This window comes from Oncorhynchus mykiss, chromosome 14 (genome assembly GCF_013265735.2).
Source record: "Oncorhynchus mykiss isolate Arlee chromosome 14, USDA_OmykA_1.1, whole genome shotgun sequence".
Taxonomy (NCBI): Eukaryota; Metazoa; Chordata; class Actinopteri; order Salmoniformes; family Salmonidae; genus Oncorhynchus; species Oncorhynchus mykiss.
The window spans coordinates 35,652,546-35,670,745 of NC_048578.1; the positions used below are offsets into that span (position 1 = coordinate 35,652,546).

At 43.7% G+C, this 18,200-nt stretch overlaps 2 protein-coding genes across 5 annotated transcripts in view; both read right to left on the minus strand.

Annotated features, from left to right (window-relative positions):
• Window positions 1-1,758: 1,758 nt before the first annotated feature.
• On the minus strand, window positions 1,759-3,531 carry neurog1 (neurogenin 1). Its single transcript, XM_021561829.2, has 2 exons — window positions 3,312-3,531; window positions 1,759-3,188 (listed from the first exon to the last, which is right to left on the minus strand). Exon 2 carries the CDS (start codon window positions 3,176-3,178, stop codon window positions 2,510-2,512), a length of 669 nt encoding a protein of 222 aa, XP_021417504.2. The 5' UTR covers window positions 3,179-3,188; window positions 3,312-3,531; the 3' UTR covers window positions 1,759-2,509.
• An 8,067-nt stretch (window positions 3,532-11,598) lies between these two features.
• LOC110487789 (arf-GAP with Rho-GAP domain, ANK repeat and PH domain-containing protein 3) overlaps window positions 11,599-18,200 on the minus strand; it is a 67,927-nt gene continuing 61,325 nt past the window's right edge. For 2 of the 4 annotated variants that reach the window (XM_036943430.1, XM_036943431.1), the window contains 7 exons: window positions 17,771-17,899; window positions 17,442-17,578; window positions 17,176-17,294; window positions 16,662-16,725; window positions 16,322-16,465; window positions 14,219-14,257; window positions 11,599-13,112 (listed from right to left, as the gene is read on the minus strand). In XM_036943430.1, the coding sequence (XP_036799325.1) occupies window positions 12,642-13,112; window positions 14,219-14,257; window positions 16,322-16,465; window positions 16,662-16,725; window positions 17,176-17,294; window positions 17,442-17,578; window positions 17,771-17,899 (1,103 nt within the window). In that variant the 3' untranslated portion in view covers window positions 11,599-12,641. The remainder of the gene's footprint in view (window positions 13,113-14,218; window positions 14,258-16,321; window positions 16,466-16,661; window positions 16,726-17,175; window positions 17,295-17,441; window positions 17,579-17,770; window positions 17,900-18,200) is intronic. The other 2 variants (XM_036943433.1, XM_036943432.1) reach the window with 2 other exon arrangements.

Here is an 18,200-nt window from a genome sequence, read left to right on the forward strand (position 1 = left end):
AAGATCTAGAATGTTAAGATGTGTGATGGCTGAAGATCTAGAAAGTGAAGATGTTTGACGGAGCTTGTAGACCAGAGAATTCTGTCTCGTTGGGAGGTTAGGTTGTGGGTCTGGTTAGGGGTTTCCCTGCCTGACCCTGGTGAAATGTGGCCTTTTGTGCTTCTGAAAGAAGAATCGTGGCGTTCATGAAGCCAGCCAAACAGGCAGGGAGGGAGGGAGGGAATAAGAAGAAGAAGAATGTTCAAAGGTGACCATTTTCTACTCAATCTATCTGGGATGAGCTGAAAACCAGAATGGAAATAATTCAGACATGAATCCCCCTTCTCTATCTTTCACATTATGTAACACCATATTCAGGTAAACAACTAATATTGTATATGGATAAATAGTAATACCAGTGCATACTAAGTTGTTTTTTTGGTTTGATAATGATAATTACAATAGCCTACCAATCCAATTCAAACGTCTTTTGAACTGCATGGGGCTGACTGGTGGCAATTAGCTGGCAGGTGCACGACCTCTGCATCGGTTAATCCCGGTCGTCCTATTGCTTATGGCCTCGTGCATATGAACAAAGCGCCATATTCATATAGAGTCTACACAATAACACGTCACCACTGATGCAACGCATTAACCCATTATTATAGAACACAACCGAGAAACAGGTGGCATTGTATTACATACAGTAGTCCAACTAACTAGACACGAATCTACAGAAAATACCTTGGCCACAAGATGTTTATTTAAAAACAATGTTTTTAAACGGTTGAATTAAATTCAAGTTAGTGGTAGAAATGTGACGCCTACAGTGTCTGGGTGAAATAAGTAAATTGGATAACTACTCCATAAGAAGACCTGAATAGCTAGATGATTGTATTTGGTCCTTGGCAGGTTTCTTTCTATTTTTCCTTTTCTTTTTTTCTTCGTGTAAGTTGGCATGTGCTTGTCCCCCTGGGGATCGCAGCTCTCCTATTATCCTCGTCTATCCCCGACACGTGCAGATACAAGAGCCTTGGCAGGACCTCACGCCGCCGAAACCCCAACTGGAGAATTCAACCTGAATCCCTTTAGAAATAAAATCATCCCGGGCGGGATGGATGATCACAACAACAACAAAAAACTCTAAGGAAAATCTCTTTAAATGCATATCTGGGTTGAGAGAAGACAGTTCTATAGAAACTTTCAAAATAAAATGTTATAAACTGGTCCCACTCATACAAAGGCCTCAATACATTTTCCTAACGGGATGAAATGCAATTTATCAGTGTAAATAGTGTAACAAGTTGAATATTTATTTTAATCTGCTTTCTACAATATATATACAGACAAAATAGGAAATTCTGAGATTGTTAATGTGGCCAAAAAAATCTGAAATTATTTATCCGATTTTTTTGGTCACATTAACAATCTCATATTTTCCTATTTTGTCTGTTGAAAGTCCCCAAAGATGATGTATTCAACAGTGCTGATGGTCATGGGTGATGAGCTGCAATAAAACCTCAACTGATGGATGCACCTGCTGTGCTCTCTCTCTCTAAAACCGTTATCTTATTAATCACACCCTTTTGTTTCATGAACAGGCCACGCGAGGACACTAACTGCCCCTGTTATTATTTGTCTTATTAAGACAATGATTGTTGTGTTCATGGGGCTTGCAATGCGCTTTATCAGTGTGATAATCAGCACGCTTTGAGTGCTCAACTCTCAGCAACTAAAACATTCGAAGAGTCCAAAAACTGAGAAACATATATTTTTTTAAAGTTATATTTTTATTTGTAGAAAAATGATTCACACACTTTTCATGTAAATAGAATAGAAATCTATTTATATACAAAATACATTATGACAGGCGAAACTTGAATAAATAAAATAAAAAAAACATCGTAGAAGGGTCCTCTCTAGCCTCTTCTTGGGATTGAGTCTTTCTATTGAACAGGATTGCAGTTTTCAGGGGGTCAATCTCCATAATATATGAAGCCAGCTCCTTGTCTTCTGACGGCCTTTCACTCTATTGTCAGAGCGGCGAAACTGAATTTCCACGCTCGTTTTTCTGCATTATCGCTCTACTAATTGTAAAATTGACTTTTCACCTCAGTCTACAAAAGCAAATCGGTCTTCTTTTTAATGATAATACTCTTGTAATAGAGGTTGAGGTTAAGATCTGTGAAGTGGACTTCTAGTAGGCGTCGTATGCGCTGGAAAAAGTGCAAATGTTTTGGAGGAATACAAAACGTGTAGCAAAACGATCATACTCAACTTGGAAAAGTCGACCAAATTAAATTAATGTTCAATCCGAATGTAAAATAGAGCATGTAAAAATAGGAAAACAAACAAACTGTATAAAACACACCCACAGAGACATGGGTTAAGGCAAACAGTGAATAATATCATATCCTTTTTTTCCCCTTTCAACAGACTAACTGAAGAATGCATTCAGTCATTATTCTGCTATCGCTCTATTGTAACAATCTCGCAGTCTACAAAAGTTTGTGGTAAGGCTTTAGTTCAGTTAGTAGGACATGCCTGGTACAAAGTTGTGATAGCTGTACTGTAGAACATCAGTCTGGAAACATCCATAGTCATCATGGGTGGCTGGGCTGCTGGGGCTTGAAGTGCAATAAGACGGAGAGGAGGAAGAGGAGGACGCGCTGGAGCTCCAGGAGCATGCGTCACTGCCCGGACTCTGGGCGTCAATCACGCACGGGCTGGGAAGCAAGAGAGACGCATCAGCCCGTGATTTGTTTTGGCGCTGTTCAATGTCCGCGATGCGTATGGTCTCGGAGAGCGCCCAGATGTAGTTGTGAGCGAAGCGCAGAGTCTCGATCTTGGTGAGTTTGCTGTCATCGGGGAACGCCGGTAGAACGGTCCGGAGGGTCTCCAAAGCGTCATTCAGGCTGTGCATTCTGTTTCTCTCGCGGTCGTTTGCCTTTACGCGCCGGTTCTTCTTGACCACGTGCACGGTGGCTTCATTCCTCGCTCTGCCTCTGCGTCTCTTCTTCTGTCCCATATCAGTAGCGCACGGGCCCTGGCTGTCGCTAGCAGGGGAGGCGGGCTTGCCGATCGAGGATGACGGGGAGGAAGCGTGCATGCTGCTGCACGAGTCTTCGTCATCGTGCGTAAAGTAGTCGCAGCTGGAACTGTCCATGTCAGAGTAAACGGTCTCCATTGCGGTGCACATGATGTTTTTCCTGCAGAAATAAGAGGAGAGGGAATGGGTTAAACACTGAAAATGCAAGAGCGCATGGTCAAGTTTGGAAAGCAGGCCTAGTCAAGGCAATGGCGAAGGACTCTGGGAGCAGAACGAAACCCACCTTAGTAATCTGGTTGGAGAAGGTACAGTATCAGTTGTTTTTCAAGGAGCCAAAGTCCGAAAAGTAGTTTGTATGATGAGTACAAGGCACGCGTCTTTCTCTTGCGCTTGAATCAGCTCGTGTGAGCGAATGAGCCTGGCACACGACTGGCCTCAGATACCTTATATACCCTGGTCAGACAATGGTCGTACCCCTCTCGCGCTGGCATTTGTGTGAAGGATGGATGAATGGGGTGCATCAGGTCTGCCCCGTGCCGCACTGCCATCTCATTAGCATAATGTATGCCTGTTGTTTGTTCGAGCTCCGAAGCGTGCCTGTAATCACGACCGTCCAATGAGAGCAGGGGACCGCTGCCCAGCCACGCGAGCACTACTGTTGCTATCCATCCCTGGACCAAAGACCAAGCCCACTTTAAGTTAAACCTTTAAAGTTAAATGAAAGAAGAAAAGGAGCAAATGACAGAACGCTTAGCCCCGGAGGCAAGGTCACGCTCCAAAAATAAATGAGCCTATCTTCTGTCCAAGATTCGGTCTATATACCTATAAACCTGCATGAGTATCAGCTAAAAGCGAACACATAAAAGCAACAGGCATATCCACTACCATGTTTGTCAACAATTGACAATTTCTTATACATCGAAATTAAATGAAAAATTAGATTTAGTAAATGTTGGAAAATGGGACTGTTTTCCAAGTTATCGAACAAAACACAAAAGTTGCTGTAGAAAAATTAGATAGACATAACAAGGATACCAAACATTTAGACAGTGTATTCAAAAAGTTTATACACAGAAAAACTCTGATTAAAGATGAGGAAATCCACCACTCCAACATATTTGAACTAGTGTGCGTAATTGCGCACAATGTTGCACGCATGCATAAGCATTCGCATTTTATAGCTATAGGCTATCTAGCCTATCTAGCATCTAAAGCAGGACAGGTTACTTCATCTTCACAACTTTCTCCGCAAATCCACAGTCAAACCATGGCTAATTAACATTCAAAACATGAAGGGCACAGCAGTAAAAACGTCTAGCGCATGCAAAGGGCAATTTTTTAAAGGGTTTTTAAAGACATCTTTATGAGACAGGCATACCAATATCCATTAATTATTCTATTTATTCCATGTCCAGGATCTCGCCTCTCCTTTGAAAAAGTGGATGGGGGCACTATTTAGAAATAGTTTGGCCAGGGACCTGCAGTGCCTTTCTGCTGGCGGTATAATGAGGGTAGAGGGACAGTCATTTATAAATAATTACACAATGTTTAGAGTCTTCGGCCATGTATAATATATCAAAGCGATTATAAGGTGAATTGTTCCATTGTACGCGTCTCCCCTCACTTCTTTTCACTCCTTATACGCGTTGTCCCTCGTCCAAATTCGGGCTCCTCTGGGCTTTTGTCACACTTTTTTTCAGCCTGAGCCACTCTATTGGCGTTATTCTTATTCAAATAGTCTCAGCAGGAGCAAAAAACAGCCCATCCACGAGGCATGTTCCTCGGTTCCATATCTCATCATTTCGTTGTATTTACCTGCCCATCTGCTTAATATCTGCTGGACTAAATTGGTGCACGTCAACGTCATATATTTGACTTATTTCGATAGGCCAGACTATATGATAATTATTTCGATTTAGTAGAAGGCTGAAGTTGTGACACACTGACTATTGATGATGTTGCCACACGCCGGAGGTTGGTTTATGAGGTAAATAAAATGTTAAACCCTTACAGACCAATCCTGTTGCTCGGAAGTGCCAAACGACAGGGATTGGGATCGATTTTATTATTACAACACCAAACTGTCAGTAATAACATCAAAGAGGAGGAGCAGCTTGAAGGAGTATTCTGGTTTTAGTTGGGACATTAGTAGGTGGTCATACGTTATTGCTCTTATAAAGTGATAAAATATAACATTTTTACAATATGACTTAGTTGGTTTGCACTAGAAGCGTGAGCCTGCATGGAGACCAGGCTTGTATTGCGGTTAGGACAAATCGGCCGGGGGTGTAGAGAAAGCAGAGTTTTCTGCCCACACTTGAGAGAGGTTGCCTGGGTGATGCTGTGACAGGATTAGCCACAAGTGCACGAGATGTGATTACATTTCAATAGCAGAAACACGTGAGAAAATAAAACAACCGAATTAACCAAAGTAGGGTCTCAAGCCGAAACAAATGACAACGAAAAAGTGATTCAATTGAGAAAATAAAATCAATTCAATTGTATTATTAGACCACCGCTGTGATCAATTTGTTGTATTATTCGATTTGATTTGAAATATTATAGCATTAATTATGTTGAATCAAAGTTGATTTATTTAAATAGCAGGCTGTAATATCACGTTTGCACGGCAGGTGCTGAACTCGTAGTTAGGAATAAGTAAATGCCTTGTGCAAGGTGTTATGCTGGTGAGGTCATAATACCTCTATTGACACTAGAGCAAATGAAGTGTGGGGGGATAGACTCTCTCTATTCTCTAGCGGAATATTCCTCCATTTATTTTATATCTATTTATACAACCTGAATTAAAATTAAATGTAGTATTTTTGCAAAAGCATTAATCCCCGGGTATTAACGCGATTAGTGTCTGCTAAAAGATCTTTGAGTCAGAAAGTCTGAACGGAGTTTTCAGATGTTAATCCGCTGTTGAATCCCTTCCCTTGGCGTTCAGGCAGCAGCCCAGGCCAGCAGAGCTTTTTTTCTCCTTGTTAAAAACTCACGCAGGGCAGAATAGGGCCATTACTTTTTTCAATGGTAATTCATTCCTTACTCCAGTGCTTCAATTGTACCCAGACACTACTCTCCACATCTCAAAGATCCCCTTCATCTTTTTAAAGGCATTAGCCAGAAAGAGAGAAAAATAAAATAACGTTCCCTTTTGCTTTTACAACCGTGATGGAAACAAATGTATTTGTTGTAACTACGGATTCACGGTTTCTTGGACAGTTCGGTTCCGTTTTATTCCCACTGTGTTCATTTCTAAAGAAACTAAATACGTTTAATATTCTCCTGGGAAAAACCACAGCTTCCATACCCTTCCAAAAAATCAGGCAGGACAATGCCCCTAACCTTAAAATGAATGACATCTTCCATGCAACATGTCTGGAGAACAATTATGTTAGAATAAACTCTAGATCGTGTTTTATTTATTTTTTCAGGTCAAGTGTTGATTGGTGCACATCATTCGTTGACTTTGATTGGCCAATTAGTCAGATTGCCTTATTTTATGATACAACAAGGTAGTGTGTCCTTCATCACTACTGTGTTATAAATAAATAGGTGTTTAATTCTGTTTTTGGTGATTCTCCTTCTCCCACATAATCTATTCTGTTGCAGATTATGCTACTTCGCCAACACAATCATTCAAACGTTACATTTAATAGTTGTTGTTTTTTGTGTACATTTTCCATAATTAGAGTGAAAAACAATTTATGCAAATGAAATGTTTTTGTTTCAATAAATGTTTATTTTGTATTAGTCTATATGAAAGCATATATAGCTACTTCCACAGCAAGTATGCTCAACACGTAAACGGGGCATGCGGTCTGTGGATGGATGTTATTGTTTGCCTACGGGTAGCCTATGTATATGCACCCACCGTCCTCGATTTAACCGTAAACCTGCTTGTTTGTGTTTTGCGAGAGAGTCAGCCATCCCTCAATTATGCTTCTATCTGTGATACCCGTCTGTTTTGATTTGGTAACATCTTAGCTCAATTAGATTTCCAAACAGGTGCCATTATTATAATGTAATGGAATCTCATTTAGGGCAGTCCGAATGCTAATGGCGTGGCCTCACTGTGAAGCGGTTTCTAGACTGCCGCAGTTCGTGAACCTGCTGCTATCAATCACATGTTCTGGTCTAAATACAAATCCTATTCACTTGTCTTCACGTATTTACACAAATGCATAATTTACCTCTAGTTTACCCTGAATTAGGGTCCACAGTGAGCATGGTGTCTCTAAATGCTTTCTAATTCTAAAGATCCATGGCAACGATTGAGCAGATTGAGGAAACGGTTTGCTGCAGGTTTAAACAGTGTTAAAAGTAGAACAAATATACAGCAATACTTTACTGTGATGTAGAACCTGACCTCATCAGCAGAGTAAACACCACCGTATGGCCATAGGCCCCTGGAAGGGATGTGGGTCCCTAGAGCTGTTGGCAACACCACGTCTATGTGCTGTACACCCAGGAGACGGCTTTCCATTATATAACAGCAGTTTATTACGGTAGGATTCTAGTTGAATGGTGTGTTGTCACCTTTTTACATGACTTCATATGATTCATCTGAGTAATAATGCTGGTAATCATGGTTATAATATAGGAATAACAGTATTAAAATATATTTTTGGAGTTTCAACCGTTATGTTACATTTGACCGTTCCCTGTATGTTGACAATGGTTGACTATATTCCTATATGTTTCTATACCACAACTCTTGGTGCTAGCCTGTCTAGTACCCTGAACTGGACTTCTCTGGTAAGGTTCTGATGCAGAGATGGCATCACTTGTGGCGTCTCAACTGAGCCATATGGTTTGGAGTGCAATAACTTGAAGCCGGTGCCAACAATGGAGTAATTGAGAAGGGGAAAGGGTCTGAGCTTGACTCGACAAAGCTGCAAAAACTCCCTCTTTCACTCTAATGAAGCTGTTGTCTGCTGAGTCTGTGTGGGGTTGGGGGGGGGGGGGGGGGGGGGCAGGGGGACGTGATTTGTCATACAATCTGAAACTTTAGGAGGGCCGGAGAAAGCCCTCCTCTCCATATGTCTGCTTATTTTGCATCTGAAAGCTACTGGTTAAGAGAGAAGGGGGAGAGAAGGGGAGAGGAGGGGAGAGAAGAGGAAGGGAGAGAAGGGGGAGAGAAGGGAAGAGGAGGGGAGAGAAGAGGAAGGGAGAGAAGGGGGAGAGAAGGGGAGAGGAGGGGAGAGAAGAGGAAGGGAGAGAAGGGGGAGAGAAGGGAAGAGGAAGGGAGAGAAGGGGGAGAGAAGGGGAGAGGAGGGGAGAGAAGAGGAGAGGAGAGGAAAGGAGAGAAGGGGAGTGGCGGACTTACTATTAGACAGGAGAGGCAACTGCCTCAGGTCTCACATCATCAAGGCCCCCCCATATGCTCCACTCGAGGCCCCCCCATGCTCCTCTCGAGGCCCCCCCATGCTCCTCTCGAGACCCCCCATGCTACACTCGAGGCCCCCCATGCTCTACTTGAGCCCCCCCGCCCCACCCGCTCCACTCGAGGCCCCCCCATGCTCCACTTGAGCCCCCCCCCCACTCGAGGCCCCCCATGCTCCACTCGAGGCCCCCCCATGCTCCACTCGAGACCCCCCATGCTCCACTCGAGGCCCCCCATGCTCCACTTTAGCCCCCCCACTCGAGGCCCCCCCATGCTCTACTCAAGGCCCCCCATGCTCCACTCGAGGCCCCCCGCCCATGTTCCACTTCAGGCAGCAATGAGGTGCTTTTAGCGTGGGCAAAGAAAATAAAAAATAAAGAGGATTTAATTACTTAAATTGAAGCATTTCTTTAGACAGGTGCTGCTGATAATACTGCCATCGCCATGACGGCAGAGGACATGTCTGTCCTGATGCTTTCTGTCCAATAAGAGTATGGCGTGTCATCAGATACATAGGCTACAGATGATAGTAAGACACAAGGGCACTGTTTCACTCTCTCCAATGCTTTCTCTGGTGAGATACGTTTGCAGGTGGCTGAAACTAAGGCAAGTTGACGGGTTGCACAGTGCACTGTTCAGATGACAGAATTACTTTGGGTGAACGTGCAAAGATAACCTACTCTTTGAACTGTTATGTCTTGACAATCCGATGACAACATGACTGGTTGTGCACATGGCACATTAAAAGGTGACACATTTTTACAGTTCAATTACGTGTCATTAGTATAAAACCGATAACAAAATGTTGTGCACACACATAGGAGGGGTGAGGGGGGACTCAGACTGGCCTCTGCCTGGGGCCTCCAAATCACTGAGTCCGCCCCTGGAGAAGGGGAGAGTGGGGGAGAGTGGCAGATAGAAAGGGAGAGTGGCAGATAGAAGGGGAGAGTGGCAGATAGAAGGGGAGAGTGGCAGATAGAAGGGGAGAGTGGCAGATAGAAAGGGAGAGTGGCAGATAGAAGGGGAGAGTGGCAGATAGAAGGGGAGAGTTGGGGAGAGTGGCAGATAGAAGGGGAGAGTGGCAGATAGAAGGGGAGAGTGGGGGAGAGTGGCAGATAGAAAGGGAGAGTGGCAGATAGAAAGGGAGAGTGGCAGATAGAAGGGGAGAGTGGCAGATAGAAGGGGAGAGTTGGGGAGAGTGGCAGATAGAAGGGGAGAGTGGCAGATAGAAGGGGAGAGTTGGGGAGAGTGGCAGATAGAAAGGGAGAGTGGCAGATAGAAGGGGAGAGTGGGGGAGAGTGGCAGATAGAAAGGGAGAGTGGCAGATAGAAAGGGAGAGTGGCAGATAGAAGGGGAGAGTGGCAGATAGAAGGGGAGAGTTGGGGAGAGTGGCAGATAGAAGGGGAGAGTGGCAGATAGAAGGGGAGAGTGGCAGATAGAAGGGGAGAGTTGGGGAGAGTGGCAGATAGAAGGGGAGAGTGGCAGATAGAAGGGGAGAGTGGGGGAGAGTGGCAGATAGAAAGGGAGAGTGGCAGATAGAAAGGGAGAGTGGCAGATAGAAGGGGAGAGTGGCAGATAGAAGGGGAGAGTTGGGGAGAGTGGCAGATAGAAGGGGAGAGTGGCAGATAGAAGGGGAGAGTGGCAGATAGAAGGGGAGAGTTGGGGAGAGTGGCAGATAGAAAGGGAGAGTGGCAGATAGAAGGGGAGAGTTGGGGAGAGTGGCAGATAGAAGGGGAGAGTGGGGGAGAGTGGCAGATAGAAAGGGAGAGTGGCAGATAGAAGGGGAGAGTGGCAGATAGAAGGGGAGAGTTGGGGAGAGTGGCAGATAGAAGGGGAGAGTGGCAGATAGAAGGGGAGAGTGGGGGAGAGTGGCAGATAGAAAGGGAGAGTGGCAGATAGAAGGGGAGAGTGGCAGATAGAAGGGGAGAGTGGTAGAAGCTTCGACATCAGGGAGGGATAGTCCTTTTGACTGCATCTATTCCAACTGGAACAAACTGGTGTCAGAGATGGAAGTTGGAATTAAAGATTTTAAAAACAGTAGAAAATTACCGTTTGGCAACAAGTAATAAAAAGTGTAACGTTCATTAGTTATCTTTTAAAACCACAATCATTGACCGTGAGGAGGAGGAGAACTGATGAGGGAAGCCTTCTGCACTACCTGGTTATTTGTTGAACATTTTCTAAATATAGATCTGTCTCAGGTTTAGAAAAGGCTTCTCAGGTCAGAAGAAGAAACAAGCTGACAATGTACAGATGACAACAGGCACTTGTTAAACTCATCTCCTATTCCTGGCGTCCTTTGTCATTCGTTGCTCTTTAATCTAGACCCCATGCTAGATTAAAACAATCCATTAAAAACAAAGTCTGACTTTAAAAAAAAAGGAATCTGATTGGACAAAGAGGATAAACAGAGAATGGTGATTCTTTAGCACGAGGTGTCACCATCAAGGCAGTAAGAAGACAGAAGACCACCAGGTAATGAAAGAACCATGACAAAACATTTAAACGTCACTTACTCAGACGCTAGCTCTGTGCTACTTCACACTCTAATTGCATATACAAATAATGTAACATTTTTAAAAAGGCACTCGTACATCTGAGGTACAGTGGGGCAAAAAAGTATTTAGTCAGTCACCAATTGTGCAAGTTCTCCCACTTAAAAAGATGAGAGAGGCCTGTCATTTTCATCATAGGTACACTTAAACTATGACAGACAAAATTAGAAAAAAAATCCAGAAAATCACATTGTAGGATTTTTAATGAATTTATTTGCAAATTATGGTGGAAAATAAGTGTAGAGGTGTAGAGGTCCTGGATGGCAGGAAGCTTGGTCCCAGTGATGTACTGGGTCGTACGCACTACCTTCTGTAGCGCCTTACGGTCAGATGCCGAGCAGTTGCCATACCAGGCGGTGATGCAACCAGTCAGGATGCTCGCGATGGTGCAGCTGTAGAACCTTTTCAGGATCTGAGAACCCATGCCAAATCTTTCCAGCCTCCCGAGGGGGAAAAGGTTTTGTTGTGCCCTCTTCACGACTGTCTTGGTATGTTTGGACCATGATATATTAAAAGAACAGTGTGCGGGTTTCTTATTTTTTTCTCATCTATTACAAATAATGTAAAATGAGAGTCAAATTCTCAATCCTTAAAAACAGTTGAAAATTAAGAAATTGGACGCATCATAAAACAAAAATATCACATTTAATATAGTCCTTCATGTAGCAACGTAAAATACTGCATAATGAATATTGAAGTGGTATAAGCATACAGAAGAATGTACACTATTTACAGTAAGTTGTGAATAATGACTAATGGACGACAATGCAGGCAAATGCATTATAACACACTTGGCAAAGGCAAAGGCAGTCAAATTGGAATATATTATTGTCTATTTAGACTGATGAAAAAGGAGGATATCTTGAACATGGCATATTGATGAAAAAGCATTAGACTTGGAAGTGTATACATGAATTCAGAATATTCAGATGTAGTGCCACTAACAATCGTTATATTTGGCTAAATTCACATCATACAGTGGTTGTGCAACGGTGAATAAAACGAAGGATCCATTTGTACTACAAAGGATAGTGAGTGCGTACTGCCACCTTCTGGCCAGATAGTGTAGCAACACACTGGGTTATCTGTGGCTGTCTAGGAGATAGTGCATACTGCCACCTACTGGCTAGATAGCGTAGCTTCTAGAAGCAAAGCTCTCCTTTTCTTACTTTCACAGCTTTTACAAAAAAAAGTTGATAAAATATTATTTAAAAATAAATTATTACATACAGACTGTAACACATTTATATTTAAAATCCAGTCGTTTAATACTAACAAAAACAATGGTTTAATGCCTAATGCATCACCACCAGACATGCCTGATGAGAGAAGCATCCATTTCTCCTCTCCCTCAGTCGTTTAGTAAACGATTCAAAAACAAGTACAAAAACGTGTCCCATAGTTCATAGCTAAAGCAATTAGCAAGGTCGTTATAATCCAAAAGGCATCTTTCAATATAAAACGGATCGTACATACCAGTGATAGCAGAACAGTTAAGTAGTTTGTAGGATAAAACATAAGTAAATGCTTATTCATATCTGATCATGTATTTTTGACACACCACCCAAACAAATGGGTTGTGTCCATACGCCAATGCTATTACAGTATTCTGTCTGTCTGTCTGTCTGGGCTGAGTCTACAATACATGTGCACACATCTCTTACTCTCCTCAGATTACGTTCTTCTCTCCTGGCAGTTTCTCCTCCTTCTCTGTCTTCTTGGTGAAGACAGAGGACAGTTCCTGGAGGAGCAGCTCCTGAGAGGGGGTACAGGGCCTGTGCTGCTGCCTTCTCCTCGGCGCTGGCTGGGGAGACTCCTGGAGGTCCCCTCCTCCACCCAGGACCAGGGTATCCAGAGAACCAGCAGGGGGCAGCAGACCCTCTCCTCCCGGCCCCAGAGAGTGCACCGGGTTGAGGCCGATCATGCGGTCCAGGGAGCAGGTCTTCCGTGGGCCCAGGCTGAGGCTCATGGGCCCGTCAGGGACCTGGGTCTCTGAGGTGTTATTGGAGAGGAAGCTGGTCTCCAGGGACTTGAGGACCTGCAGGCCGAAGTCTCCTACTTCCTCATACAGAGGCTCTGGGGGTTCTGGCTCTGTCCTCTCTGGACGCTCCGAGAACGAGTCCTGCTGCACCTTCATGGGCTGGGTGGAGGTTGGGGGGGGGGGGGGGGGGGATTAGAATTTGAACCCATCCCAGAGTTATTTGTATGTTTGATTATACACTATGTAAAGAACTGGGAGGCCTGAGGCAAAAGCAGAAGTAGAGCTATTATAATTAATAAGGGGGTTGAGAAGTAGCTATCTGTTAGGAACTTTAGGTAGGTATTAAGGAGATGATCTGCCATTACAGTGACAAAGAAACACGTGTGGTTCATTTATATCAGACAAACATGGAAGGGAGTTGCCCTTCTTTGACAACTACTTTAGAAAACAATAGACTTCCTATTATTAAGGTCTGGCCATTGTTCTAGCGCCTCAGCAACAACCTCAAGACAATTACTCAAAACGCAGAGGGACAAAAGAAAAATTCAAGCAAAACAATTCCCTTGTAAATGCATTTGGGGCTGGGGCTGGGCTAGTTCCAGTAGGTACACCAGTAGACTAATAGACACAGCAGACTGTGTTCTGTAAAACACAAGGTACTTCACTAAGCCTCTCAGGCCTCCCCCTCAAGGCAAAGGGCCACAGAACCAGAACAATACTGGAGAACAATATCTCCTCCCAGTCCATCCTGTTGTCTACACTTCAAACATCTACATCAACATCCTGATGCTGTAAAACCAGGAAGTCAGGGCTTCTGTCAGGAAGTGGAGGTGTGGCTGAGTCAGATATAGTCCCTGTATAAACCAAGGGAATTTCTTTACACAGATAGAGAGGCGCTTTGGAGAACTGTTAGTTAGGGAAGTTAGGAGAGCGTTAAATATGTCCAATGGCAACCTTCAAAATAAACATCCCATTCTCATCCTTAGCTTCTTGTTAGATGAGCGGAGAAGTCCACATTTATTCTGTATATATTTTACATTTTAGTCATCTAGCAGACGGTCTTATCTAGAGCGACTTATAGTAGTCAGTGCATATATTTTCATACCGGTCCCCTGTGGGAAGCAAACACACAACCCCTGATGTTGCAAGCGGCATGGTCTACCAACTGAGCCACACAGAATAAAGGTAAGCATGAACATTCAAAACAGCATGTAACACAAACATGCAACATTGAAATGACAGAGCACCAGGGTGTGTATACTTACAAAAAACATGGAGAGTGTCCTTCTGGCGTGAAGCTTTCGCTGCAGAGAACAGACAGAAGGACACCAGTACAACCCCGTGAGATACAGACACGCAGAGACAGTTTCCCTGACCCAGATTAAGCCCATTACTGCACTCCAAAATGACACTTTGACTTGCTGTTCAGTCCAGAACTAGTCTTAATCTGTGTCAGGGAAACTGGTCCATAGTGAATACTATACAGTAAAGGGATAGTATTTGGGGGATACTGAAGTATAAGGAATAATAAACATACTGGACACCAAAGGGTTACAGAAAGGAGTGATCTTGATACAAAAATAAAAACAAGCTTTGTGTGTGAAGTACACAACTTGGGTTAATGGAATCTTCTCAAAGTTAAAAACATCAACTATAATTAGTGGTACTGATGTGTCAAAAGTCTCCCCAGACTAGGTTCGGTTAGCTAATGTCTCCCCAGACTAGGTTCGGTTGGCTAAAGTCTCCCCAGACTAGGTTCGGTTAGCTAAAGTCTCCCCAGACTAGGTTCGGTTAGCTAAAGTCTCCCCAGACTAGGTTCGGTTAGCTAAAGTCTCCCTAGACTAGGTTCGGTTAGCTAACGTCTCCCCAGACTAGGTTCGGTTAGCTAAAGTCTCCCCAGACTAGGTTCGGTTAGCTAATGTCTCCCCAGACTAGGTTCGGTTAGCTAAAGTCTCCCCAGACTAGGTTCGGTTAGCTAATGTCTCCCCAGACTAGGTTCGGTTAGCTAAAGTCTCCCCAGACTAGGTTCGGTTAGCTAAAGTCTTCCCAGACTAGGTTCGGTTAGCTAAAGTCTCCCCAGACTAGGTTCGGTTTGCTAAAGTCTCCCCAGACTAGGTTCGGTTAGCTAACGTCTCCCCAGACTAGGTTCGGTTAGCTAAAGTCTCCCCAGACTAGGTTTGGTTAGCTAATGTCTCCCCAGACTAGGTTCGGTTAGCTAAAGTCTCCCCAGACTAGGTTCGGTTAGCTAAAGTCTCCCCAGACTAGGTTCGGTTAGCTAAAGTCTACCCAGACTAGGTTCGGTTAGCTAATGTCTCCCCAGACTAGGTTCGGTTAGCTAAAGTCTCCCCAGACTAGGTTCGGTTAGCTAAAGTCTTCCCAGACTAGGTTCGGTTAGCTAAAGTCTCCCCAGACTAGGTTCGGTTAGCTAATGTCTCCCCAGACTAGGTTCGGTTAGCTAATGTCTCCCCAGACTAGGTTCGGTTAGCTAATGTCTCCCCAGACTAGGTTCGGTTAGCTAATGTCTCCCCAGACTAGGTTCGGTTAGCTAAAGTCTCCCCAGACTAGGTTCGGTTAGCAAAAGTCTCCCCAGACTAGGTTCGGTTAGCTAAAGTCTCCCCAGACTAGGTTCGGTTAGCTAAAGTCTCCCCAGACTAGGTTCGGTTAGCTAAAGTCTCCCCAGACTAGGTTCGGTTAGCTAAAGTCTACCCAGACTAGGTTCGGTTAGCTAATGTCTCCCCAGACTAGGTTCGGTTTGCTCCTAGCAGAACTCGGCTAGGCAAAGTAAATGACTGTACCTTGAAAACTCCCAAAACTTTGTTTGAAAAACAAGAAAAAAAGCAGCAATATTACTTTTTGTCCCTCTTGAGATGCCATAGCAAAAACATAGCCATTACACACTTACTCAACATAATTGACGTTTTACCAATTTAACATCAGACTAAGATGGTGCAGTATTTCTCATGTGAAGAAATATGCATGAAAACTAGTTGTCTCTCACTGGATGACGACAAACACGTCATTAAAGAATCCCATCCATAGTTCCCGCTCCTACTAGGAGTAGTACTGTTGACCAATCACAGACAAAGGGGCGTAGACCTTTCGGCTACCGAAGTTCAACTCACCTCAAGAAAAAAATGTAGTGCGCATGAACAGCCGAAAAAACTGCCACACCAAAACTAACAAAAATATCAAATATTTTTTACCCACAACCCCCAAAAATGTCATCATAATATATGTTCAAACTATTTCAACTGGGAAGCGTGTGACAGGCTTAAAAGTATAGGGTAGGTAGAGGGTGTGGGTGGTTGTCTCCTGCAGAACCATAACCGAGTCTGATTGGCTGACAGCATGGTACAGTTGGAACGTACCAGAGTCTGATTGGCCGACAGCATGGTAGAGTTGCTCTCGTGTCCGTCCCCTCTGATTGGTATTAGAGGCATGGTCCCAAACTTCTGTTTGGAGATGTCTGAGGAGGAGTGACGCCTCAACACCGGAGGTCGGGGGTCATCATTCTGTTAGAAGCAATCAAGTGAATAGAAATGACTCAAAAACGGAATCAAATGGATAAAATTAAACAGACAAAAGCACAAATCTAAATCGTAGGTGTTATACCCCCAAAAATATGGGGGAAAGCAAACTCTAAATCATGTAAAAGTGATGCAACACAAGCCAGACACTTGGGGAGGGGAACTAGGCTCCACAACATACCTGTGCTTTGAGGAAATTGGTGACCCAGTCCCATAGGTCGGACTCACAAAAGCAACAAAGGTACCTGGGAGACACAAAAACACAAAAGCAGTGATTGACTCTTAAAAAAGGGGAGGGGAAGGAGATGTCATTTAAAGGGGAGGGGAAGGAGATGTCATTTAAAGGGGAGGGGAAGGAGATGTAATTTAAAGGGGAGGGGAAGGAGATGTCATTTAAAGGGGAGGGGAAGGAGATGTCATTTAAAGGGGAGGGGAGAGGCAGATCTTAAACAAGACATTCCAGCCTCCCTCCAAAAACAATGTAGTTCACTTACATCATATCATAACGTCTGATATCATGCAAAACCAGTCACTACAGTAAACAATGAGGAACTCAACGACGACTTTCACAATACTTGAGAAAACATTGTACGTCCAATAAACATATAATGTTTCAATCTTATCCAATAAAAGTTGTATTGAATTGACATCCTTTGTAATATGACCAAAATAATGTGTAGCAAGTGAACACTAACAGTTGCTGTTTTTCCATCATGAGAGTAAAGCCCCATCTAGTTGGGGGTTTCAGCTTCTTTCGAATTCCCATGTAGATCTTCATAGACTTCAGAGGCCATTCCTTTTCCGGCTTGATGCTCTGAAATGACAGACATATCGTACAGTGAGAAAAGATGTACAGGGCAGACAATAAACGGACGGATCACAGCTCCACCTGCGATAACTACGTCGGGTCCAAATTAGTGCCGATGACCAAGATGTGACCGTGACGTGAGAGCAGAAATACCTTTTTGTCCCTCAGCAGTAGCAGCTTGTGGTCTTTGATCTGAAAGGTGTGTTCCTGAAATACTTTTCCGTGGAGGAGTTTGGGAGGATCTTCACGACACTTCAGAACTCCCATCTTCATTATCTCACTCTTGTAGGCTGTGAATAGAACATCACACTGTGTATAACAATGACAAACCACGAATAAAATATGTCACGTATGGATGTAAGAGCAACAAGAAATTGAGCAAAATCAAAATCGACAATCAAATATATATATTTTTTGATTGTGATTGTTTCTATAGATAAAGCTCAATAGCTTATTCTTTCTCTGTGCTGTGCAGTATTTACCAGTGAGGATGTTGATGCCCTCTCCTCTGGGAACTCTCTTCACCACCAGGTAAGCTGAACTAGGATCAGCCATTTTACACCACTGTAGAGCCTGCTCCAGCACCTTCTCTTTGGGGTGTAGGGGGCGCTCTGCAGAAAAAATATTATATAAACAACCATTCTGGGATAGCTTCTCTTTGGGGTGTAGGGGGCGCTCTGCAGAAAAAATATTATATAAACAACCATTCTGGGATAGCTTCTCTTTGGGGTGTAGGGGGCGCTCTGCAGAAAAAATATTATATAAACAACCATTCTGGGATAGCTTCTCTTTGGGGTGTAGGGGGCGCTCTGCAAAAAAAAAATATTATATAAACAACCATTCTGGGATAGCTTCTCTTTGGGGTGTAGGGGGCGCTCTGTACAACCATTCTGGGATAGCTTCTCTTTGGGG

What these genes read in the sequence shown, in the direction of transcription:
- neurog1 (XM_021561829.2), bottom strand. Translation starts at nt 3,178, where the DNA reads ATGTGCACCGCAATGGAGACCGTTTACTCTGACATGGACAGTTCCAGC.